The following is a 27,229-nucleotide window of genomic DNA, read 5'->3' as shown; positions in this document are numbered from 1 at the left end:
GCTATTATTTATTCCACAGCACTTTAGCTTTGACCGCCTGCCCTTATCTACAAGTATGCTCGTTTGTGTGCAGTTATAACACTTCAAATAAAAGGCTGGGGTGAAGTGGAGATTGGTTTTAAATTCTGGTTGTCTGATTATATACTCATGTTGATTGTCTTGCTGGATCATACTATTTAGTTTTTTCTTAATTCTTGTGTCTGCTGATTTCAGTCATTCAATTGTAGATAGCGGCAAAGTAAACATGACCCAGGTTATAAAAACAGACTTTTTCCTTTAAGCTTACTCCATAGTATCCAGCGTGATGATACATGGTCAACACTCACTGATGACTAGGCGCTCAGTTTGACACTGTTACACAGACTTCCCTCATATGTGTTGCTTCTTAAAAATTCAAAGGTACAACAGAAGCTGAGGAAAACACCCTTTTGATGCAACACAACCTGAGGAAGAAAGCCAGATGAAGGAACGGAAGGTGTGTGTGTGTGTGTGTGTGTGTGTGTGTGTGTGTGTGTGTGTGTGTGTGTGTGTGTGTGTGTGTGTGTGTGTGTGTGTGTGTGTGTGTGTGTGTGTGTGTGTGTGAGAGAGAGAGTTTTTCTTCATGATGGCAGAATCACATTTGTACTTTTTAACTTTAGAGCGAATTACGCAAGTTGAGAGGCTGGTCCTAATCTACCTTGATCTCGAAGATGTTCATTATTAAGTTGTCAGGGTAAAGTGAGTCTAAGTGAGGACTACTTTAGCAAATCAGTCAGAGGGTGCATGAATTAGTAATCCATTTGCAGAATTACAATGGGCATCGATCAATTATGGCCTCCTACATGTAGTGAATGGCTTGCGGCGAACAAATCAAATATATTATATTCGCAATTTCTGACAAAGCTTATGTAACAAAATGAGAAGATCTTGGGTATGGTGTGTGGATAAAGACAGGAGGTATAGTGTAGCCTGTTGATGCTTTATTTTTGTATTTCTGACTTAAATACGTCCATCATTCGTCAACATGACAGGGGAGTTTGTTAAGAGAATCAGACTGTCCATCCCTAGCCTGTCCTGTGTGATGCTAGGTCACCTGGAAGTAACAAGTAACAGAAGGCATTCCCGTCCACTGGCTCCGCTGGCACCGGGCTGCCCCCACTCTCACCGTCAGCTCCACTATCACACATCACACACACACACACACACACCAGCTCTTTAATACTTGAATGTCCTGCTGATGTGCTCTCTTACGATCTACGTTTCCCACGTCCCGTCTGCCTTTACCCCTCTCTGTGTGGAGGACTTTGTGTGCCTTGCGGTCAGAGGTAGCCTAATTAAGCTCAGTAAGGTCCCCTGTGGCTGACAAAAAGGGAGGTCCCAGGCCAGACAAAGTACGGCCCATCACCTACTCCTCTGCAAGGAAAGCCCTTCTGGCTCCAAGCCCAGATAACAGAGGATGGCTGAATGTAGGACTTGTATATCTGCTCTGTGAAGATGTTCCAGGAAGCACAACAACAAACAAACAAAAAGTAACTGGGTTGTTTAACCGTTTACTGTGTGAGGCTGACGTCTTTGAGCATCTGCAAACTCCTGCCAACAAACTCAACAGAAGCAGTGCTTCATAGAAATATTGCCAGACTTATTTTCACGAGTGATCTTGATGTATAATGTGCTTCTGTGTCTTGTCTCATGTGTGTAAGTAGAGCCCCCGCTGTCAGAAAATGACTGACGATGGAGACGTTCTCAAGCTGAGGAGAAAATGCAAAGCGGTCGTCTCGCTTTATCGTTTATCCTTCCTTCTGACTCCTAAATGTTTTTTCTCATGCACCAGAGGATCATTCATATTCTAGGTAGCCTCGTCAGTCTCTCCACACTGGGATACAGGATGTGTGGGGGCTGCTAGTTCACTAATTTAGATGCGCAAAACATGAGAGGAAACATGAGATCAGCTTTTTTTTGCCTCAGTTTCATAATTCTCTGATGGGGGGAAGAAGCAGTTCGCCACGCAGCTTCCTCTGATGCATAGCGCCGTAATAAACACTGCAGTTCATGAGCAGCAAGCACAAACATGATTTACATGTGACACATGAATTATTTTGAGCAGATTTACCTGGAAGAGAAACATCTATTTCTGATAATGTCATCGCTTCCATTTCAAGTCTGTTCTTCCACATAAGTAACCATGGTTACCATAGTGTGTCTCTCCCTATGAAAGCCAGCTGCTGCCAGCTGCAACAGCCAAAGACAGTCATGAATATTGTTTGTGAATGATGGGAAATTGCACGTTCTCTGGACAGGGGCATTCTGGCATGCTTGTGCTGGTGTTGTGCATGAGGCAGATGATCTTCTATAAGCTCATATTTCCTCATGTTATTTGCTCATGAGTCTCGTCTTTGCCATCTGAGGTGGATCCCGTCTCCCTGGACCGTGTTTTCCCTCCTCTCCCTCCCCGTGCTCTCCTTCTACCACAAGATGCCTCGATTTCACTGGGGTTAAAAATAGATATATATCCCCCTGGTGCAGTTTGAGCCTAACTTCATTTTCGTGGGGGAAATAAAAAGCACACACACTGCGCTGGAGGGACCAAGGGAAAAAAAACAATAACCTTCAAGAACCAATGACAATTCAGTTTCTGTCTGTGTAAGACAACAGTACGAGGAAGAACAAAGGTCCAAACAAAAAGGCCTTTTGCTGAGGTTTAGATCTGTGTGGCTCTCTGTTCTTCATAGAGCTCGCTCACTGGGCTTTCATTTTTGAAATTTCCTCTTTAGTTTTGACTTCAAATTAATCTTCGCCATCTGTTGCACAGGATTGAAGCTCACTTACTCCTCCTGAAGTCGAAGAGAGCTTTAAATACCCAAATGAAAAAACAATCTTGCTAAATATTTGAACAGGAGCTTTCATGGCAGGTTCATGATCACAGCCTTTTCTGTCCCAGGGCCATATGGATGTTGATTTGTCACTGGCTGCTGCTGACCTCGATTCATCTTTCTGATCTGGATAGCGTGTGCCCTCTCTGCCAAGGCATGCCCAAGACAATGACATCATCATCATCCTCATCAAATTAGCAAGGACGTGAGGCGAGCGCCCCAGACTCACGCTTGGATCTTTTATTTATCATTATTCACTCAGACTATCGCTTTGCACTGACACCAAACATGAAGTCTTCGTCTTACAAATCTTCCGAAAATAAAATTGTTATCTTACTTTTACAGTCAGACTTGTCACTTTGGATCATGAATGGTCTTTATACATCATTCAAAATATCGCCGAAATAAAATATGTACTCTTAATTCTAAATGCATATACAGACATATGTGGACATTTTGGTGCATAGCACAGGAAAAAATCATCACAGGTTTGGGTTTAACAGGGCTCTACAGTGACAAAATGGGGGAGGGGTGCTTTATGTCCTTCATACTGTATGTGCTATGTGGGGTTGATACTGTTGCTGCAGACGCTTTTACTCTGGTGAGCAGCGCGTCACTGCTGGCGCTGCTTATCTGCGAGTCTTTTTGCTTTATTCTGGAGGTAACGTGCATTGCCTTCATCGAAACGTCTCTGCTCCTCCTCTCCGTCAATCTGCAGACAAAAAAAGACGGAAGATGAGTTAACAGACACATTCATCATTTACACATATTGTGCACTGGAATGCCTCCCCTTCAGTTATTACATTAACAATGGGCATGAAGCTCTGATCTAATTTACCAGTCTGTGCCGTTGTGATTGTCATTCATCTTCTTAATAAAATACAGAATGAATGACTGAAACTCGGAGAGGCTTTGCATTGGAGACTAAAGAAGCAGAATACATCTCGGTGAAGTTGCATGAAACCCCATGAGATGATTTGCAAGACATTTGCAGGACACTGAACCCCTTGAAATTCCTTAAACTTCATGATTTTTAAGTCATGACATGTTAAACAACGCAGAGCATTGTGAATGTATGTGTCGTCTACAGAAAATGTGATATTTCTGCAAAGCCGGCAGTAAGGAATAAGGATTGGGATATCAGTCAGTGGTCGTTGGTCGTGAAATATAACATTATCAGCAGCACAACTACCAGATTGTATGGAATTTAATGAGAATATTACGTCAAAGTTACCTAAATAATAATTGTTAGGATTGTTTGTGGCTGTTGGCTTATCATCTAATATTACCAACAGATAAAATATCTCGTAACCAATATTGTAACCATGATCAGGAAACTCAAACTAATTCGCAGAGCTCCACAAATATGGATGTAAATATTTACAGCTCCCAGCTAAATGGATCCGAACGCTTATTACTGTATGATTGCACTGTACGGTATCACCATAATCTACTTCCATAACAGTGTCGTATGCACATGATATATCTTAGCACATCACGTACATAACATATTGGTATTATTTTAAATATTGATAGCGTCATCACACCCAGGGATTCTGGGAAGAGCTCCTGGAATTACATGAATCAATTATTCACTTCTGTTTTTATTCTGAGCAGCACTTTCAAGTCTGTGACCAACAAATCTTCTCTTTCTCCTTCACTTAGCTCAGTTTGGCTGCTGATTGGTGGGAGGAATAGCCTGCGCGGTTTATTAAGACTGCCTGGCAACCTCGTGACTTAAACAACAATACCACCACCGGTGACAGTGTCAACACTTGCTTTAATGGTGCTGCCCGCTTCCCCACTCCCTCATCCGCACACTGTTCTTAGGGAGTGGGGGTGTGTGTTGTATGTGAGCACACACACACACACACACAGGCCTGTGCATGTTTTCGTATGTAAAACTGTTAATACCAACGTCAATGAAGCTGTTCAGATGGAGGCTCCTTGCTTTGCACACACCAGGTGATTGGCAGATTCAAGAGCACCTGCCACTCAGCAAAGCTGACAGATGGCACCTTAACTTCATGGAGAGAGCAGGGTGGGAACGGATATGGCAAAACAAGTCTGGGGGTCACGACACAAATATGATGAGAATATTAAAATGGCGACGCTGCGCCACGAACACAACAGCGGTGGGATTATCTATCTCTGCAGAGCTGGTTCAGGAGCATGCAGCTGTTGTATTGGTGTGTTTGTTGTATGCTGGTTATATAACACTCAACATACTGCTCAGTCAATTTTGCTTCTGCCATTCAACTGAAAGTAATGGATAATTCCAGTTCATTGACTTTCAAAAAAAAAAAAAGAGAGAGAGGGAGACCAAGTTTCACCACAGTTCCAGTGTTTTCAAATATTTACAGAAACAGAAGTGCTGCTCAGACAATGTCATTTTAAAGGTACACAATCGGGAACTGTGGAGTCTTGTTCTAGTGTGTGAAAGTCACTGATTGTGTACAGTCACACTGCAAATTCATGGATTTAAAATAAAATAACAAATACTGTAATACCTGTAGAGGCCTTTCACACACTATCTGTGTTCCCTGTGCGTTATGAAGTGCAGCAGTTACATACAAAACCAGTGTTGCTCTCTGATCATATAAGACAAATGTACTAACATAACAAGTAGCTCATTTAGGTAATGTCTTGTTGCTGCATATTGTCACAAGTGACAGACAAACAGTTATATGATGCTTTCCATATGCCATCACTGCACAGAAAGCAAGCATTTCCTTTTGAAGTGGTATCCAATGGTTAGCTGTGGCCATGTTGGGAGGCAGACAGCTACGGCTTCTTGATTATTATAATATCTTTTGAGTTGGTTGAGTCTGTGTATAATACCCTGTCTCTAATTAGACAGGAACATTGGGCAACCAGTTCATATTTCCAATTGGACTGCAAGCAGCAAAACGTAGCGGGAGCTGGTCATTACAGTATTACTGAAATAAGACCCGACAAGGTGATTTGGGAGCCTGACACCAAACGGAGGTTTATAAATCATCTACTTTAGCACAGCTATTGTGCGTGCCAAAGACATCCATCATTTAACACAACACACTGGTTTAAAATGATTTCATTACAAGCCAAAAAACAGTTCAGAGGGACTGCAGCCATGCAACCACATCCAAGTAAAACACTGACGGTAAGATGGTGGGACTACATTTGACCAGAAGAATCTGTGAAAAGTAACAATATTAAAATGGTTATCGGTCTGTTGCATCTATCTGCAGTTACAAAAGTTAAACCAGCTATTTTTATTTTTATTAATAAGGTGTCAGTGGGTAATATGATAAGAAGTCAACAACATATTTAAAAGTTAGACTAGCTATAGGTTGGTACTGGGTGAACATTTACATTTAAATGCAGTCTCTGGTGTATTAATCAAGAGTGTCTCAGGCTGTTTGTGCCTTCTATTGTCATAGTTTCAAACCCTTCACATCTCTCTCCCACTTGCGCCCCCGAGGACTTAACCATTCGCGAATTAGACTTTTAAAACGATAGTCAGCTACAGGTTGAAATGGTTCAACAAGCATGTCAGTTTAACAGTAAACCTCAATACTGCTAATGAAGAAGTTAATAAGATATGCGATATGGTCCTCTAAAGTTACGATGCAATAGGAAAGGAAACACCATTCTGGCAGCAGAAAATGTGAGACTGACTGTTTAGGTGAAGCACCGACTGTTAAAACACTGGACTTAGTTGTAATTTAAACTGTATTGATTCGAGATTTCTCATACACTACTTGTTTTGTGTTGTCTCTTTCATTGGTTCAAAATCCATTTTCATAATCATAAAAATAAACCCGTTTCCAAGAAGAATATTTCCAGGTGTTGTTTTTCCGCTGGCGCCTGAGTTAAATGATAATGATATCAGTCTTATGAATGAATGAATGAATGAATGAATGAATGAAATAATTTGAGAGCGATTTTCACAGACATAACATCACAAAGTGCTGAACAGAGCAGAAATTTAAAAGCATAAAAAACACAATGTGACCCTAGGGTCAATAAATTACATACACAGAGAAAAAAAATAATAATAATAAAAAAAGAATATATATTTGAAACATATTTTAAGAGCAGGTCTAGGACATGGGTTTTTACTCAAACGACAGCCTAAAAAGGCGGGTTTTGTTATCTCGCCCGGCCAAACAAAACTACAGGAAGATGCAGACGTTCCAGTTATTGTTTTCATTCCAAGAAACAGTCCTTCGTGTTATTAGTGGAAAACAGCATTATCCAGTCCGAAGAGAAAAAAATGCTCACCAACTGACAGACTTGCACTGTAAAGTGGTCTGACTCTACATAACATGTAATGCTGGTTTAAGCATATTACAAAGTAAATGATCCTTTCTAATGATTGTAAATGTTGCTTATTTAATGGCTTGTTTACTCGTTTGCTGTAACAGTTCTGATGAACCATAACATCACAGCTAACACATCCACAAAGCCCTAACACTGGTGTTTCTACAGTTGTGTCCACGTGTCTATGTGTGCACATTATTTGTCCGGCTTATACTTTGTGTGCATTTCATGCTAAGCTGCACGCTCGAGCATGGAATGTTTATGCGGATCACATTTACATAACCCACTGTGACACTTCAATGCTAGGCTCAAAATGTCCTTTTGGTGTCCCCGTGTAATTGGTATTCCCACAGTGGCTCCAGTCTAATAACTATGATTATGCAGGATCATCACCTTCTGCTGGTGACTCTCTGATGCAGAACCCCGCTAAAAGCAGTCATGCTTGCTTTATTACTTCTTCAACTTAAATGTCTCCAATCGCATTGCTTTTTACAATTCAGGCATCGATAAAATGAACGTGCAATTACTGAGCACGTATTGTGCAATAACTTTGCAATAAACGTGACTATATGTGTAACGGTTCATACACGGCAAGAATGAGGGCCCTGTACAACACAATAGCTCCCCTGTTGACCATCTTAACATGTCAGCATGCAAACATTTGCTACTGCAGAGTTGGACGACTGTATCTGTGTCAATCCATTAAATAACTGTTGAGGTGTTTCCGTCGGGACCAAAGTAAAGCGACATCTCTAGAGCCATGCTACTAGTGTGGCTAATACATTAACACACACACAATAAATCGTACTGGAACACTTTGAACTATTCATTTGAATATCGCCCACAGATGACCAAGACAAAGTCAGACATCAGAGCCTTGGCCGATGGGGTCAAACGGCCAAGAATAACAGCTGTTTCACCTGGCATGCTGGTCATCCATTCGGTGTGGGCAGCTGAATGGACCGTGACAAATTATGTGAACTTGGAACAGGGACAAGGCTCGTTAACAGGACTGATCGGACAATCCCAGCTAAATGCCAGAGGGGTTCCTTTGTGTTGGCACGAGCTGTTATCAGAGTGGGCACGGGGCATCAGTGGCACTGCCGAATGCCAGAGTCCCAAAAAGTAGCACAAAGCTGTAAAGCAACCAACTCTACAAAAATAACAACCTAGATATTAACCTACACACGAGTCTAAATACTGTCCTATATGTTTATGTGGGACAGAGATAGAGATACAGTCATACACAAAAGATGACATTTTAGACAATGCTGAAAGGTGTTTCATTTGTAGACATAAAACAAATCATTTCAAATACTCTTTCTAATTAATTTATAATGCTGAGAGGACCTCTGTCCGTGGATCCGTCAGTCATTAATATTTTATGCTGTCAGTAGTTCAGCCTGTAAAACATCAACAATTCATCCCAATTTCCTCAATAATCTGAGCTTCATCACAGTTTCAGCAACAGCACTGTTGTATAAGTAATAATGTGATGTATGCAACTACGATGGCTAGTTTTCATTGTTATTTGGGTATTGGTGTATTCTGGGTTTGTTTTTTTCTGACAACATATTTCATCTCACTAACAAACTGTGAAATGAAAGCACAATTAGCCTGAGGTGCATTTCTCAAATGCGTCTGAGCTTTAATAAAAAGCAGCTGTTTGAGTAAAATGAAATAAAACATTCACTGAACTAAATCACCGAGCTCAGAGAGTTCCAAGTCCCAAATCACAACCAGAAAAAAGTCATTCAACAATGTACACATTGCTTTTGTATGCTTTGTAAAATGTTTGGCAGTGATTTAAAAACATGAATCCTTTGCAGGGCTGAAACACAACAGACAGTGACGATTCCAGAAGCACTCATCCTTGTATTGAACTTTGTGTTATATATCTAATTAAAACACACATTTTCTGGCACGGCTGAGGGTCGTCATAGGACATGATATAAAAAACGGACCCAGACCTGGATGAGATTGAAAATACCCCAAAAAGGATATGAGGTATAATCAAAAATGCCTAATACTCATAATTAACCATCCATTACAGACTCATGGACTGAGGCGCGTTCCATGTGTCGAGCCTCCGATTACCACACAGTCAGAAATATCTGCAACTCTGGCACAAGTGTACCCGTTAACCCGTTGCTGATTGTCTTGAATGGGAGGCATCTAAAAATAAATGTGCATCACTTCATGTGGACTACAGGAGGTTGCCATGACAACCGGGCTTGTTTTTGTGTCACGGGAGGCCAGCTGAGTCTTTGCCAGGGAGGAGGGAGAGAGATGACGGAGGGAGGGAGAGAGATGGAGAAAAGAGGGTGAGGAGGGATGGAAATAAAGAGAGGGGGCAGGAAAGATGAATAAAGGCGGAAGAAGTGAGAAATTAAGCAAGAATAGAAGAAGGGAGGAAGGAGAGAGATGACGGAGGAGGGAGAGAGATGGAGAAAAGAGGGTGAGGGGGGATGGAAATAAAGAGAGGGGGGCAGGAAAGATGAATAAAGGCGGAAGAAGTGAGAAATTAAGCAAGAATAGAAGAAGGGAGGAAGGAGAGATATTATGACACACCGAACAAGAAGGAAGAGGAATGAAAAGACAGCAAGATCTAAGTACCAAACCTTCATATGTTCACAATGAATTAATTCACTTATTAACTGTATCACCTAAATGCCTCTGCAGAAGGACTTCCATCAACAGCTGGTATATGCACTGGCCACTGGCCGAGGATTCAAAGTGCTGACCTTCTGGTAACAAGCCAGTTTTTCAAACCTTGAGGCGACTGTTACCCCACGAAAAATCATCAGAAACACAACAAAGACATACGCTGGTCAAAGGTGCTTCGAGACATTTTTTTCCGATTATTTCTCAAATGCAAATACATTATTTCAGTACTTTTCAAGGGTACTGCTGCAGAGAGGTGAGGCATCCCCCGATATCCTCCCTTCTGCTCATGCTGTCCTCTTTCCCCACTTCAGCATTACCCACAGTGTGCTACGTTGGTGGCAATCCCCCCTGCTCAGCTAAAATGGGAAAATCTAAAAATAGTCAACACAACGGGTTCACTGAAGAGAGAGCGAGGATAAGAGAACGGGGGGGAAATCAACCTGCAGTCAAGAATAGCAGAAGCCATCCTTTCGATCATGCTATTTATAGAACTGGAGCAAAATCTGCCGCGATGTCATGAAAATTTCATTCGCATAAGGTTTGACATGGACTTGTTTTGATGTTACAGTTGAAAAGAAAGATAAGATATTCAGTGACGAGGACGAGGAGGAGACTCAACCTGACAGATGCCTTTTTAGAAAATCATACAAGATAACTTGGAGTGATATTTAAAGGCGTAAGATCCCAGATTGGGAGCATTTCGATGCGTCTCTCAACATGGCGCCATGAGAGCTAATGGCTCCAACAGCGCTAACAGTGCAAACTCTGCAAAAGAGCTGACCAAGTAGCTGATGAAGCTACAGCCAGCAGCCATGGTTAGCTTAGCTTAGCAAAAAGGAATGGAAACAGATGAATTAACTGGCACTGTCCAAAGGAAACAAAATCCGACTACCAGCCTCTCTAACGCTCACTAAGTAAACATTATATCGTGTTTGTTTAATCCATACAAAAACTGAGAAGTAAAAATGTCACATTTTGTTTTTCCAGGAGATTGTGTGCAGGAGTATCTATTCTGATACGTGCTGAGTGCTGGGGGGGAAATCTGTTATCACAACAAGTAAATGATATTTGATAGGACTGCTGAGAATAACACATGCTAGATTTCCTGGGGTAAAATTCAAATCGTAGGACGGGGAGGCCAAATGCATGTCGCGTTTTGTTCAACTCAGCATTATCTGGCTTACTAGGCTAATTAATGTCATCATTGCATTTCCATTGATTTCCTCACAGTCCCATCTCCGGGTGTTAATTGGATTGACAGAAAGCCAGAAATAGCCCCGATTGAGCCTTGTCCTCCTTCTCTCACTCATATGAATAAACACACACGCAATTGGTGCTCAGTGGTTTGTTCATGCATGTGCAACTCTACACACAAAGCCCGCAAACCTACATGCACGAGAGCTTTATTTGTCTTTGTTCTACACAAACATTCAGTCGGTCTATGTTGCATCTCTATCCAGCATTTTTATGCACACACACACACACAGATTTCTCTATTCCTGCCTTTGTTTATCTGACATGCTACATCAGAGCCTTGGCAGCACTGCCTCCTTTTAGATTTCCATTTATAGTGTTGAAGATGAATTATTAAAATCGCCAGGAGATATATATTTTTTTTGCCTCTCTTTTCATAAAATTGAGGTGAGCAGAGAAATTACAATGACTCTAATCATCGCTGCAATTCCCTGCCTTTAAAACAAAAGCTTGTGCAAGATGGAAAACCAGGTAATGAATGCGTGGACAGAGGCAGACAATGGCGCAAACCAAACACGGGTTTTTTGTGAAATGGAAATGGGGAAGACTGACGGGCGCTTTTGAAAAGACCGACCAGCGGTGACGCACATTAGATGCACATACGTATCAGTCTGGCAGGGGCAGAAGGAGAGGAGTCTGTTTTCAAATAGATGTGTCATGGTGTTGAAGGCTGATGCTTGTGCCTTCATGAGTGTGTTAATGTTTATGGTAAGAGGGGTCAATGCAGCACTTGGCGGCATGACAACCCACCTATAACAACCATCCGCGCTTCATTCTCATAGTTAAGGCCAAGCTTGGCCTCCTTCCTGCTGATATGCACCACTATTCTGTTCGGATCTTAGGTTGACTTAGACCGCAATTAGTAGTTTACATACTTTATTAAACATTTTCAAACAGCTTTGTGCTTGATAGCTATTACTTAAAATATTGCTGCTTGGTCTTCACTTTGAATGCATTTTCCTGGCTTACTCTGTACTTTGCATATACTTAAAAGTGGAATGATTAGCCCAAGTGCAAACTCTCTGAATTTTGTGCAAGTGTGCCCTTGAGAGAATAATTCCTTGCTGTTGGTCCGTTCAATTTCTCTGGAGCTGCCCACTCAGACCATGCTTTACTGAAAATTTGACCAACTTGCTGGTGTACAATTCTTATTAAACACATTCTTATTTTAATAAAAAATATAAAAATAGAAAGGCAATGTTGCCTTACATTAAAAATAATGATCTCAGTCACTTCCACACATTGAGACATTATCGGACTGATACTTGGTGTTGGGCGGTACCCAAAGCCCAGGTATCGGGATTTGTGCATCCCTCGCTCATACACATGGTTAGGGATGGTGCTTAACTACAAATCAAAACAACGTGAATGCTATCATTACCAAATTCATCAAGAAGCTGCTTCATACCATATTGTGAAACAACAACCATTCAAAAAACAAAAAAATGTCCAAAGACATGCAACAGAATATGAATTGAGTCACAAAATAAAGATTGTTGTTAATTCATTTAATGTTACAACAAATTGCAATCCACTGATTACTTTACTAAGTGCTTTGAATGCCATTGTAATGGTCCCTTTGTTGCCTAAATCCCTCGCATCTCGCAGAATAGTTGGACGAGTTTTAAAGGGATCGTCACAAATACAATCAGGGAGTGCAGAATGGCGCCAGGAAATAATTTAAATGTTAAACAGATGGCCTGCGCGTTTAAACAGGGTTTGGATCAACGAGTACTGCCAAGACTGAACAAACAGCAGGCGTCTGCCCACTTTACATCCTGACAATAAGTGCTGAGTCAGCCATGCAGACAGATGTCCGGGGATGTTGTTGAGATATTAGCATTCAGCCCTCACTGCTTAAGGCTAATGTGCAGACACAGCAAATAATTGAACGCACTGAAAAGACACTGACGTGCAAAATTGCGAGATTATGGACAGTGTCTCTCATGCTGTGAGCGTTTCCAAAGATCACAGGTGTCACTGACAGAAGCAATGTGACGAGCAGGACAAAAGTAGAGAAACTGAAGGTTGAATTACTGAATAAGAAGAAGACATTAAATTGAGATGTAACTTTAACTCTTTAAACTTACATTTAAATACCAGGAGTGAAAGTAACGAATTACACTGAGTCGCGTTCTATTTAAAGCAGGAATGTTTTTACATATAACTTATTTTAGTTTGCTCTGTAAAGTAAATTTCATTGTGTTCTTTTTTTCTGTAAGTTCCAAGGACAAGTTTCCAATTGAATTTTTATCAGAGCCCACAAAACCAAAAAAGGGTGCATAGACCTTAAAGGTGTCAGCAGGGCAAGGTTTTAAATATGAGCTCAAAGTAAACTACACCGTACTTGGTGGACGCATCAAATAATCCGTGTTTGACTCTCACTCTCTTTAACACCTGTGTAAAGGTAGCCCCATGTGTGTGGATACAAAATGAAGTACAGGATCAAATGAAAGACAGACTTTAGAAAGACTGGATGGTACCAACCTTAAGAGGAGGGACAGACAGAGGTTTATTGTCCTTGTCCAGGGAGATGTAGGTGAAGAAGGCAGAGACAGCGCAATATTTATCTGCCTCCACCAGCGAGGAAGCGTCGACCAACACTTCAATTTCCATAGACTTGTTACTGATGAACGTGAGCCGCCCCGTCACCGTCACCAGACAGCCTAGGGAAGAGGAAGAAAAACAGGAGAAAAACACGTTTAACATGTATATGTTTGACGTTCATGCAGTGTACTGCTTTAATGTTTTAAAATCATCATGTTTGAGTCAAGCTACTCTGTTCTTCAGCCATCTATAGGTAAATAAAGTTGTGACTTGTGTTGCAACTATCTTACACCAAAATGACTGAAGTTTGAATTCACCTGAAAACTTTGGGTCAACACAACAACACTGACTAATAATGCTAAGCTGATATCAAACTAAGGAGCTTCATGTAGGTATGAGCTGGTATAGCGATATAGTCAGCCGAGGGAAATGCAGGATCTGCTCCTGCAATCTACCTCACCATGTTGCATCATGAACTCATTTAAGTCTGTTCCACCCATGGAGAGCAGAGCGAGGCAGGGCGCTGATCTCTGGCTGGAAGAATTTAACAACGACAGCCAGTCAGTCTCTCCTACTGCAAGCATTTCAGATGAATACAAAGTAGGACCTTTCAAAATAAAGCTTGTTGATGTGTGCTTAAAGTAAAAAAAATAATGTTGCATTGCAGTTAAAATCTTTTGAAGGTTTTAATGCTTACAACCACAAATTACGAGGCCACGTCATGTGCACTGCTGCAGAGCATTTGCGACCCTTTCTTTTGATTGCATCCTCCATCTGATCCATCTGGTGCGTTTGACTCATCAGAAATAAGTGCTCTTCTCCTATTTGGCACTGCAGGGAGGGGTAAAACTAATAGGACCGGGCATTGCTGAAGTGTGTCTTCATCCTATTTCATGTGCCCGTACTGTGTTATTACTGCTGTTGCCATAGAGACGCGGAAAGAAGGTGTTATTCCTGCAGTCTGAGACAGATCTGGAGTCGATGACTGAGATCTTATGAAACACTCAAAGATAATAACATATCTATATTGAAAATGAAAAAAAGGCTTCTATCAAAGTATAAGCTGTAAACTAATTCTCAAAAATGAGATTTTAAAATGTCAGTGGAGTTCATTGATGGAGCTCTTTACTCGTGCAGGAGACTCTGAGATTAAAGGCCGTCCTCATCGCAGTAAAAAGACAACATTGACGGTTTGTTCAGATGATTAAATTTACAGCTCTCGCAGTTCATGCGAATAACGGCTGTACTCTGTCAGTGGCAATGCACATGTGCCGCCACACAAGAGAGGACGATCGGGTGAACTAATTGTGTGACTTTGACACCAGAGATCATCGTTCGCTTTCCGTCTCCTGCGAACGAGTGTTTCTTTTCCTTAACCAGTACACCGATGCTAGTTTAACCTTAACCGTGGGCACCATCCTCCTTCAACCTTAACCAGAGTGTTTTATGTTGTACTTAAGTCGGCCTTAACGATAACTAGAGCAGAACAGAAAACGCTCATAGTTGATTTTGTAGCATACGGCTTGTTTTGAATGCTCTGATAAACATCCCGCTTTGTCCCTGAAGTAAGACTTGGTGGAAAGTTTGAGTCGATTGTAAGAGAAGAGGAAGAGTTTACAAGACATGTGCCAATGTAATTCATTTGGTTAGAATCATCTGTGTGTGGAGCTTGCCAGAGGAAATGTGGAGAAAAAAATGTATCTCAGTGTACACAAGCAACCCAATACGTACTGAAAATTCTCAGTCATATTAATACATACTTCACTGACGTGTGAGGTGGTAATCACTAAAGCAAATGTGACACTAACTGTTACTAAAACCTGTGTTGCTGCCTTTGGCTACTGCTCTTAAAACATATTTAACAGACTTCCTTTGGCAACTTTTCAAAATCAAAATGCAAGAATACTTCTGGCCATTCTCTCCCTTGTTATTGAGGTTTTTTGTTTTTTTTATACATGTTACTGCCGGGAGTGAATGCAGTGTCATTCAGGTAAACTCTCTCTGGCACAGATGTATTGGGCTCAATAAAGCGTGCTCTGCTCAATGACATTACACACAAAAAATGAGCCTTGATGAGACTGGGCGGTTTATTTTAAAGGCCTTCATGATTCATCATTGATTCATTGTAGAGAGTAGATCTTTGGACATGTGCAGCGTTGAAGGTCAGCCAACCTGAAAAACTGGCAGAGTTTCATCTCAGAGGAGCTGTTTGATAAAGCTAATCTGCTGTGAGGAGAGTCCATGCCAGAGCCTCGTGTTGTCTGCACTAAGCTGGGGTTGTAATGCCTTTGAGCCATAGATTTGCTATTTTAACCACAGTCTGCGTGAGTAAAGTTGTTTCTACTACTCGTTTCTACCGCAATTGGACCAAAGTGAATATATTTCTCCGGCTGTGAAAAAAAAGAACTCAGAATGGTATTTTCTTTGTTCTACATTATTTTTATCAACAAAAAAGCTTCAAATTGCATGTTTGCATAAATGACCAAAGAAGACTGCAATAAAAAAAAGGGCAGAAGGCAATGCAGGAGAAACAACAGCCCTCACTTCTGACAACTTCTCCAGAAACCCACGAGGGCGACAAAATTGTTTCTTTTGAATCAAAGAAAGTGTCTCATATGCAGACACACTATACTGTACCTTTAATACAAACCAAGGAACTACCTGATTCAAATTCTACTGGCGTTAGTTATTTGTCAAATCTCATGCTGGATCAATGGCATGAAATCTAAAATGAACAAGAACACAAGTGTGAGTATTCATAATGCAACACTGTTCCCTCTTATTTCTTTCTCTCACCTTTAGCAGTCCCTTCTCTCTCCATAAAACATCTCCTTTCAGTGTTGTGCCTTTCTTCTGCTTCTTTGTACCTCTGGGCATTTTGCTGTTGCAGATAATGGAGAAGAGCACCGACTGAACACTCCTGTGGTACATCAATGGCCAGCACCTCACTGACTTATATTCTCAGTGCAGAATAATACACAGTATTGTTCAGTGCAACATCGCAGTTGCTTTACTTTGCGGTGTAAAAATGAAACACTTCTCTTAAAAGACACGAATGAACAAGTGACTCACAAACGGTGACATGACTGCTGCCATTTTGTGATGTTTGGAAGACTCAACGAAGTGTCGCAGCTCCACTCAGGCTGGAGTTTGACACCAAGGGTAACTATTCATACGTCTTTGAGAAATCAATCCACTCAACGTAGATGCCATTTCAGTGGGACATTGATGCTTTAGCGCTGTTTAGTCAAGCATTTCATCTCAAAACATGCAAATGAACAGTGTCACAGACAAGACAATGGTAAAACTACAAACGCAACAGAGGAAAACTGTCGCTGTAAATGAGTTGCCAAATGAGGAGTGAGATGGGATACGACAGGAAAACACATTAGTAAATAACAAAAGAAAACATTGACATCATTCTTGCTCAACTTAATTGAATAATTTGTACAATTGCATACATACATTGCAAATGCAATTCCTTTCTTTTTGTTAACATCTGGGATCTTTATTAATCTCTGACCAAGTTAAGAAGTGTTCTGTTGCTTTGTTCATGTTAAGCTGCTGTGGCAGCCGGAGGGGCAACCTCAGAGGAGAAGTGGTAGAGGGACGATATTGCCTGACATGGAGGCGGAGCCCCCATGTCAGGGAGTGGAAAAGAGCGCCAAACCACCATCAGCCCAACAAGCAACACCTGAGGAGGAGAGACGAGGGAGCGACCACACCCTATCAGAGGAGGAGGAGGGGACTATAAAAGGGCCCCGGACACAGGAAACTAGGAGAGAGTAGGAGTGGAAGGAGACGGAGAAAAAGCAAACCCATTGGAGACAACTGCCTTACCCCTTGATCACCCTGGAACGTCTGACTACCCGCCCGGCTCCCGACCCCTGCCTGTACGACTACCCTGCTCCTGCCCGCGCCCTGGACCGTATGAGGAATACCCGTTGTGCACCGAACCGTGGAAGTGAACACCGACCATCCCTCTGGAAAGCGGACAGTGTATTGTTGAGTGTCTATCCTACCTCTATCCACTCTCTATATTCAGTAAAAACCTCACTTGCACCATTTATCTACCGACTGGTTGTGTTTATTGGTCCGTGTTGTCGTGAAACCCCCTTGCCACCCCGGGGGCTGTCACAATTTGGTGGAGAATGTGGGCACAGTCCGGTTCTGGCAACACTGACCGATAGACCGACCGACCCAGTAAGCATGGCCACCCCGGTGCCATTTCAAGAGCTGCTAGCGGGGCTAATCGCTAGCAACCAGGAAACCCAAAAACGCCACGAACAAGCCATGCAAGTACAAATGCAAATCCTCCAAGCACAGCAGCAACAACAATACCAACAGCAAGTACACATGGAGAAGTATATGGAGGTACAAACCGAACGCGCGGAGGCGATGCAAAGCGAAATCAAGGGCATGTTACAGACACAACAGGAGCAACGTACCGTGGAGAAAGCCAACCCAGCGCGCTTCCTTCTCAAGCAGACGGCAGCTGACGATGTTGAAGTGTTTTTTCAGATATTCCAGACAACGGCACTCCGGGAAAAATGGCCAGAAGAGCACTGGGCTGAGTTGATAGCCCCCTTTTTGATCAACGAAACGCAAGTAACGTATCAGGACTTAGAGCGCGCTGGAAAAGTTGACTTCCGGGTGTTGAAAGCGGAAGCGTTACAGCGATGCGGGGTCACGCTGTTAATAAAGGCACAACGATTTCATGAATGGACATATGACACCTCCCTTTCTCCGCGAGCCCAGATGCATGAGATCAAGAGGATTACGACGGCCTGGCTGCACGCAGAGCCAACCGAGGTGTCGCCCACCGATCGTGTCGTCATGGACAAATTCCTTAGATCCCTCCCGTATGAGGCAAAAAAATTGGCCGGCCAGAGAAACCCCCGCAACCTCGAGGAACTGGTAGAGATCATGGAGGGTTACCACGCAGCACAAGCGTTAGTGCGTGGGGGAAGAAACCCGAAAGTGGAGGGGTCCACCCGCAAAGAAAAGATGAGAACGGAGGAAACTACCTATGTGTCTCCCTCCTTTCCCCCAGGCTTTCCCCGACGTCGGCCGGCGTTTGGACCGGAAGAGAGGAGGTGCTACCACTGCGGCGAGATCGGGCACATCGCCTGGGAATGTCCTCACCGCCAGGACGCACCCATGCCCACGGCCAGTGAGGGGAGTCGCCCATGCGGACTGATTACCGGATGCTGGGCCACTCACGAGGACCACATGCCCCTCACCCCGGTCAAAGTAAACGGCCGCGACGCCTCCGCGATGGTGGACTCCGGGAGCGCTATTACCTTGGTGAGACCTACGTTTGCTCAGTACCCGCTCCTAACCGGCACCCGAGCGGTCACGTGCATCCATGGGGAGACCCGCGAATACCCCACCACCGCCCTCGAGATATACACGACGAGGGGTAGATACGTCGGCACTGCAGGAGTAGTGGAAGGACTCCCCGTAGAGGTGCTGGTCGGCCGAGACCTGCCCGTGTTCCAGGAGCTGTGGCGCAGCCTGGTGGTGAAACCAGGTACGACCCCTCACCGAAAGTACAAGAAGAAAGCCATCTGTGGGCTGGGGGAGGAGATCTCCACCGATCCCCTATCGGAAGGAGTCGCCAGTGCCGTGGCCCGGGCGTTGGTGGAGGCCACCCAACCCAACCCCGAGGACGTATATGCCACAGCCGTCGAGAACGACGGACCCTCCAGCCCCAGTGAGCCCGAAGGAGAGGCGCCGCCCATCCCCGAGGAGGCAGATACCCCCTCCCTCGAAGAAGAGGAGCTGGCCGGGCTGTTTCCCCAGGACCCGGAGGAGCCCATCTTACCCGGGCCCCTCACAGGGAGGTTTGGGACGGCCCAGTTGGAGGACCCCAACCTAGCCCACGCCCTTCGGCAGGTGGCCGCCGTAGACGGACGACCACTGGACGGGGTAAGAGACCTCCCTCCCACACATTTCTCCATTTATAACGGGCTCCTCTACCAGGTAGTAATAAGGGACGGGGCCCCCCTCAGGTTGTTACTGGTACCCCGTCCTTTCATACCCTCTGTCCTCCAGTTAGCCCACTCCCATATCCTAGGTGCCCATCTAGGAGTGGAGAAAACCCTGGAAAGGGTGAGGGCCAGGTTCCACTGGCCCGGAATAAAAAAAGCCGTGGAGGATTACTGCCGGAGCTGCCCCGAATGTCAACAAGTGGCCCCACAACCCCATCACAGAAACCCGCTGGTGCCCCTGCCGATCATCACCGTCCCCTTCAGCAGGATCGGGATGGACCTAGTGGGGCCACTACCCAAGACCAACCGGGGACACAGGTACATCCTGGTGATAGTGGATTACGCCACCCGGTATCCCGAAGCCATTCCCCTACGCTCTATGGCCACCAAGGGCATTGCAAGGGAGCTGGTGATGTTGTTTTCCAGGGTCGGAATACCGGAGGAGATTCTCACCGACCAAGGAACCCCGTTCATGTCTAGGATCATGAAGGATCTGTGTGGCATGCTGAAGGTGACCCAACTGAGGACGTCGGTGTATCACCCCCAAACGGACGGACTAGTAGAACGATTCAACCAGACACTGAAAAAAATGTTGAAAAAAACCATGGACCAGGACGGGAAGAATTGGGACCAACTGCTACCCTTCCTGATGTTCTCCATCAGAGAGGTGCCCCAGGCATCTACCGGATTCTCGCCCTTCGAGCTCCTGTACGGTCGACGACCCCGGGGGCTACTCGACCTGGCCAAAGAAGCCTGGGAACACCAACCCTCCCCCTACCGCACCATGGTGGACCACGTCGAGGAGATGAGGGTGAGGATGGCATCCCTCTGGCCCATCGTCCGAGAACACATGGCCGAGGCACAGGCGGCCCAAGCCCGCGTGTACAACCGGGGAACCCAACCCCGAGTGTTTAACCCAGGGGATCGGGTGTTGGTCCTGGTACCCACGGCGGAATGTAAGTTTCTAGCCCGATGGAGGGGGCCGTATGAAGTGATGGAGAAATTGGGGCCGGTAAACTACCGAGTCCGGCAACCAGGTCGGAGGCACCCGACGAAGGTTTATCATGTGAACCTGCTCAAGAAATGGGTGCGTAGGGATGCCATGCTCTGTTTCTCTCTCTCTACCCTCCCAGGAAAAACGGAGCCAGTCGAGGTACCCGTGGGAGAAGAGTTGACCCCCCGGCAGAAGCAGGACATCCGGGAAATGGTGGATCGGTTCCGGGACGTGTTCTCCCCGGACCCCGGATACACCACACTGGTGCAACACCGGATAATCACCGAGCCCGGGAAGAAGGTGAAGCTAAGGCCGTACCGCATCCCCGAAGCCCGCCGGGGGGCGATAGAGAGGGAGGTACAGAGTATGCTGGAGGCCGACATCATCGAACCCTCGACGAGCGAGTGGTGCAGCCCTATAGTGTTGGTTCCGAAACCCGATGGCTCAGTCAGGTTCTGCAATGACTTTAGGCAGCTCAACGCCATCTCAAAATTCGATGCCTACCCGATGCCCCGGGTGGACGAGATGATAGAGCGCATCGGGAGGGCCAGATACATAACCACCCTCGACTTGACTAAAGGCTACTGGCAAGTGGCAGTAGCCCCCGAAGACAGGGAAAAAACGGCCTTCACTACTCCCATGGGACTGTACCACTATAAGAGGCTGCCGTTCGGTCTCCACGGAGCCCCCCCCCACGTACCAGAGACTGATGGACCAGGTACTACGTCCCCATCGAGAATACGCGGCAGCCTATCTGGACGACATCGTCGTGCACGGGGAGGAATGGGGGGCTCACCTCCAAAGACTGGAAGCCGTCCTGAAAGCTCTGCGAGGGGCGGGGCTGACAGCCAACCCCAAGAAATGTCGCCTCGGCCTCCGGGAAGCTGACTACCTGGGGTACACCATCGGCCGCGGCTGCGTCAAGCCCCAGGTAGGGAAAGTCGAGGCGATCCGGGAATGGCCCCGCCCCCGCACAAAGAAACAGGTACGAGCATTCATTGGGCTAGCTAGCTACTATCGACGGTTTGTTCCCCAGTTCTCTGCTCTTGCAGCACCCCTGACGGACCTAACAAAAAACCGGCTGCCAGATCGGATCGTATGGACGGCAGAGACCGAGGACGCCTTCGAGAAGCTGAAGGAAGTACTCTGTTCTGAACCAGTGCTGGTGACCCCGGACTTTACGCAACCGTTGGTGGTACAGACGGATGCCTCCGAGACCGGGGTGGGTGCCGTCCTGTCCCAGCTGAGGGATGGAGAGGAGCACCCGATCACATACGTAAGCAGAAAATTATTACCGAGAGAAACGAGATACGCCACGGTCGAGAAGGAATGTTTGGCCATCAAATGGGCTCTGGGGGAGTTGAGATATTATCTGCTGGGACGACACTTTACCCTGGTCACGGACCACGCCCCCCTGGTATGGATGTCCCGTTCAAAAGACAATAACGCCCGGGTCACCCGCTGGTTTTTATCCCTTCAACCGTATGCTTTCTCTGTTGTCCACAGATCCGGGGCCGCTCATGGAAACGCGGACGCCCTGTCAAGACGGGACGCCCTAGGTTCCTGGAGCAGTCCTCCCCCCAGGTCGGATTTAAGGGGGGGGGTATGTGGCAGCCGGAGGGGCAACCTCAGAGGAGAAGTGGTAGAGGGACGATATTGCCTGACATGGAGGCGGAGCCCCCATGTCAGGGAGTGGAAAAGAGCGCCAAACCACCATCAGCCCAACAAGCAACACCTGAGGAGGAGAGACGAGGGAGCGACCACACCCTATCAGAGGAGGAGGAGGGGACTATAAAAGGGCCCCGGACACAGGAAACTAGGAGAGAGTAGGAGTGGAAGGAGACGGAGAAAAAGCAAACCCATTGGAGACAACTGCCTTACCCCTTGATCACCCTGGAACGTCTGACTACCCGCCCGGCTCCCGACCCCTGCCTGTACGACTACCCTGCTCCTGCCCGCGCCCTGGACCGTATGAGGAATACCCGTTGTGCACCGAACCGTGGAAGTGAACACCGACCATCCCTCTGGAAAGCGGACAGTGTATTGTTGAGTGTCTATCCTACCTCTATCCACTCTCTATATTCAGTAAAAACCTCACTTGCACCATTTATCTACCGACTGGTTGTGTTTATTGGTCCGTGTTGTCGTGAAACCCCCTTGCCACCCCGGGGGCTGTCACACTGCTTTCTTCATTCTCAAACACAGCTTAATTCTTTCTGCAGTTTAAATGCAGGTCTTGTGTGTTTCTTGCATTAACCGGTGCTGCTCTAAAGTGATATTTCTGCTGCTGGACCCCACGAGACTGAAAATCTGGGCAATTAATTCAGTGAACTGTTCAGGCCATACACATCAGGACCTCCAAAAACCTCTAAACAAATTATATGAACATCCTCCACATGAGCAATGTGCAGACACAGACCTGGCTCTGTTTAATGTTCTGGGTCTTAACGTCCAATCTCGCTTTACTTAATGCTCATTTTGTCTGTGTCTGCTGGTGTGTGGTCCTCTAGCCTCACACTGTGTTTGTGTGGCACCTTGGCCATGATTGCCTATTATTTTGTTCATTCAATAAAGTCAATTTATTTATATTAAATACATGTAAAGCACTTTGAAAGTGTATGAATTGGGCTTTCCAAATAAATTAGCTTTGGCCTTTTTTATAAAAATGTTCCGAAGTGATTTTTTGATCTCTTGCGTTCAGCAAGCTTTTACATTAAATGGAGCAAAAGTTATGAATTAATTTACTCTTTCTGCCCTTTATTGTGAGGGACTAAAACACAACAAAGCCTGATGCAAACCACTTGGATCCTTTAAAGAGTTTAACTTCAACCTCGACTGCAGCTGTGCTGGAAATATCTGAAAGCCTTGTGATAGTATCTACATTTAGCTTGATGTGGTAAATAATGGAAAGGGGAAACTCTTTTCTTCATAAAATTAAAAGACAGAGGTGCAGCCCACAATGCCAGCAGCTGAAAGATGTGGACATGGATCTGAACCTGTACTGGTCAGTGTTCTGCTCCGGAAACACAGGGAGGTGTGTGTTAAATGTTTTAAACGTCCCCTCTCTGAAAATCCTTTTCAGCCACTCGCTCTTTACTCAGGCCTCCTTGAAAAAAACACTTCTGGATTGAGTGAATTATCCCGCTTGAATAAAGGCACCTGTATTTGAAAATACATGAACTGTAAATGCCGTGGACGTACAGCTGACCTAGCACACTTGGAGAGCTGTGAACTATATAACATTTGCTTTCCACTTCACAATTCAACAATGGGGAGAGCTGGAGCTGGTCCTATGTTGAGGTATTATCCTAAGATAATCATGACCTCAGAATTGTAGCACTGGATGTCTGGATCACATCATCTCCAGCGCATGGATACATAAAACAGACACTGAGCTGAGAAAAGTCCATAAAAGTAATGCACTGTTCTACACCACTTTGAAGAGGCTGCTGTCATATTTGACATATTTAGATTCCATGAAAGACTGATGAACTGATGAATGATCAATTGCTTCACAATCTTGATGTCAAAATCCGGTTTGCTCTTCGATATTTTCTCTCACTAACCGTGTTTGATAATTATTATTTCAAAAGCATTTCAATCTGACTACTCAAGTCACATTCATCGGGAGTCAAAATGTTTTTCTGCTGTGTGCAAACTGTTTCTTTCGTTTGTAACAGCTTGTGATGCTCAGTTTCACCTTTATTGGAGAGTTTACAGTGAAGTTATTGTGAGAAAACATAAGAAGAAAGAGAGAGAGAGAGAGAGAGAGAGAGAGAGATATATGTATGATGAAATCCAACATACAGCAGGTCCACTAGGCCAGCAAGCAACCTGATAAGGTAATTCAGTGATAAAATACACGTTATTAATTATATTAGGAATCAGTGAAGAAACAAGTGCAACACTCCTCTAGTTCTGATCTCGTTTGTCTGTGGGTGTGTATCTGTATGTTTGTTCTTTCTTTGATTTCTGTACTTCATCTTTGCTCCTAAATGTTCTGAAAAGCACTTTGGATAAACTGTGTTGTCCAAACTGTGTTGCAAATAAAACCTTTAACCCAGCCTTCAACTGTCAGAATGCCGTATATATTCCACCACTATAGTGAGACAATTTTTCCCTATTAAGATGTCAAAGGCTAAGTGGATAATGGTGTGGTCAAAATCCTTGAAAGAACTTTACAATGAGAGCCTTAGAATGTGTCCGTATAGAGGGCGAGAGGTGTTGAAAATACAGTATCAATGATATCTCACTGTAACAGTGAGGAAACAGCATAGAGACAAAGCCTGGTAATGGAAAATGTTAAATCATAACAATACTATGTTTTTCCAGATGTAGCGGCAGCCCTACGAAACAAAACGGGCCTTGATTAGCATCAGTGTGACAGCTGTTGATGTTGGCTCGCCCAATTTAAAACAGCACTGTCTGAGGCTGACTTTATAGACCGCTGACTCTTTCCACATTCTCATGCCATTTGTTTTTTCGATAGTGCAGTTTATTAATGGGCAAGAGTCACAAGTTAAAGACGAGCAGCATCATGAAACCTGCAGCCTTTTACCAACACCACAGTGCCTCTTTTGGAGGTACACATCCATCAACGTGTCAGTGACTCAAAGCTCCGAGTGTATTCTCCATGTTCTCCTCACCTTTGTTGATCTTGCGATGGAAGTTGATGGCATCCACAGAGGCAGTGACAATGTTGGTGCTGCAGTGCCGAGTTGCCACAATGCCGGCGACCTCATCCATCAGCTTCATGGTCACACCTGTTCAAGACACACAAACACAGTTTGACTTTTGTAAGAAGATCCATAGCGAGGGATTCATAGATATTTGTTGACTTGTTCTGAATCGTCTTTTGTCTTTGTTCTCTCTCCGTCGTAAAAAAAAAACAAGACACATTCCTGTGACTATAACGTTTGTCCTGTACATGAACAGCATAATATCACAAAATAGCATCCAGTATTTTCATTGATGTATTTGTTAGTTTCCCTAATAACTGCAAAATGTAGATGGGCGATAAAATACTGCTGACTCAACCCGAGGGAACGTTTCAATATCATTTTCTCTCCCTTTGTATCTATAAAATAGTCAGTCATGTTATGAAATATTATTGAAAAGTCTTAACCTATAGTAAGTCCAGATCCATGACAACTGTGCGAACACATCAGATACAAAACTATAGATGAAAATGAGCTTTTAGCTAATCTAATGTATTACATTTAAGGGACAGTAAGGGACTCTCAGTCGTGTTTGAGACACTAATTCACTGAGATGAGATTGTTTAATGCAAAAGCTAAATGGGTTTCCTGATGAAATTAGAAAACTACACACCTGACGCTGAATTACAAATGAGTTTGCCCCAACATTAGCGTCTCATCAGTCCACTGTTGACAGTGTATGAGCTGACTGCCAACAAGACGTGTTTCAACAAATGTGATGAATGTTACAGTAAACACAGACATAAATACGCATCTTCTATAGTCCAGTTATCTATTTTTCCATGGAGACCGTCTTCACCAGGACATCGGCAGCTTCAGTAATTTGTCCTAAAGTTTAAATGACCTCCGTTTACGTTTTCCTTAAAAGCATACTCTTACAAATAATACCGCCACAGAACGTCTAAGGAGAGAGTTGGTGTGTTGAGCATACAAAGTATGTGACTTTGAAACAAGAGGCAGACGCTGGTTTCCTTTAAAGGAACAGTTTGACATTTTGAGTAATACGCTTATTTGGTTTCTTGTCAAGCGTTACATGCGAAGATTAATAACATTCTCTGTTTTACTGGAAGGTTATGTGCTGGATCCAGGAGAGAGTCCAGGAAACTACTGCTCCTGGCCAAGATATAATCCAGCACATGACAATGGTATAAATTACTTTCAAACTATCGCAAAAAAAAAAAATCACCATATTTCCCAAAATGTCAAACTATTCCTTCAACCATGAGGATGATCTTTTCATAACCCTAACCATGTAGTTTTAGTTTCCTAAACTTAATCAGTCCTTCATCACACTGTAGGTGGCAGGTCACAAAACACTAATATAAGGTGTTTTACGAACACTAAGAATAGAAAAGCAGTATCTAACTATTGAAGCAACGGATCTCTATTGGTGCAATTTGGACAATATTAATATCAAAAAGCATGAACTTTGAATAAACAGCACTGTGCAGCAGCGAGGCTGCAGGGCTCTGCAGGGTATGTCCTCGGCTGCAGGCCTGCAAGTGGCTGTGGCTCATTGACTGCAGTTCCCTTTTCCTGCTGGATGCTGGACATACTAACTGAACTCTTCTTCACGTCCCCGGAGTCAACAAGCATGAGCGTACAGCCGACAGGAGCAGTGTCGTTTGCAACTCAAATTGTGTACGTTTCGCCATACGAACTAATAACGTTCGCCGCCGAAAATGTAATCAGTTTCGAATGTGAAGTTGTTTGTATGAGCAATTCTAGAAAAAAGCAACAGCACATACTGAGAGTCATTGTCAAATGACCATTATTTCCCTGAAGGAGCAGAGCTCATGAAGTAGACACGGAGGAATTCAGAAACCTACATCTGCATTTGTCTGTGTGTGCCACACTACGGCCAGTTTGTGTCATGTGTGAAGGAAACGGTTGTTTGTGGGT

At 44.3% G+C, this 27,229-nt stretch overlaps 1 protein-coding gene across 2 annotated transcripts in view; it reads right to left on the bottom strand.

Annotated features, from left to right (window-relative positions):
* Positions 1 to 3,108: 3,108 nt before the first annotated feature.
* The window catches only part of acot7 (acyl-CoA thioesterase 7), a gene marked incomplete at its 5' end in the record, with an annotated part of 53,642 nt that continues 29,521 nt past the window's right edge, over positions 3,109 to 27,229 (bottom strand). For both annotated transcript variants that reach the window (XM_079273797.1, XM_079273796.1), the window contains 3 exons: positions 3,109 to 3,561; positions 13,563 to 13,741; positions 25,256 to 25,372. In XM_079273797.1, coding sequence (XP_079129923.1) covers positions 3,463 to 3,561; positions 13,563 to 13,741; positions 25,256 to 25,372 — 395 coding nt within the window. In that variant the 3' untranslated portion in view covers positions 3,109 to 3,462. The remainder of the gene's footprint in view (positions 3,562 to 13,562; positions 13,742 to 25,255; positions 25,373 to 27,229) is intronic.

The sequence above is a fragment of the Melanostigma gelatinosum genome, assembly GCF_949748355.1.
Source record: "Melanostigma gelatinosum genome assembly, chromosome: 8".
In the NCBI taxonomy this organism is placed as follows: domain Eukaryota; kingdom Metazoa; phylum Chordata; class Actinopteri; order Perciformes; family Zoarcidae; genus Melanostigma; species Melanostigma gelatinosum.
Note: the sequence above shows the minus strand (reverse complement) of the source record. Positions and strands in the feature narration are given on the sequence as shown.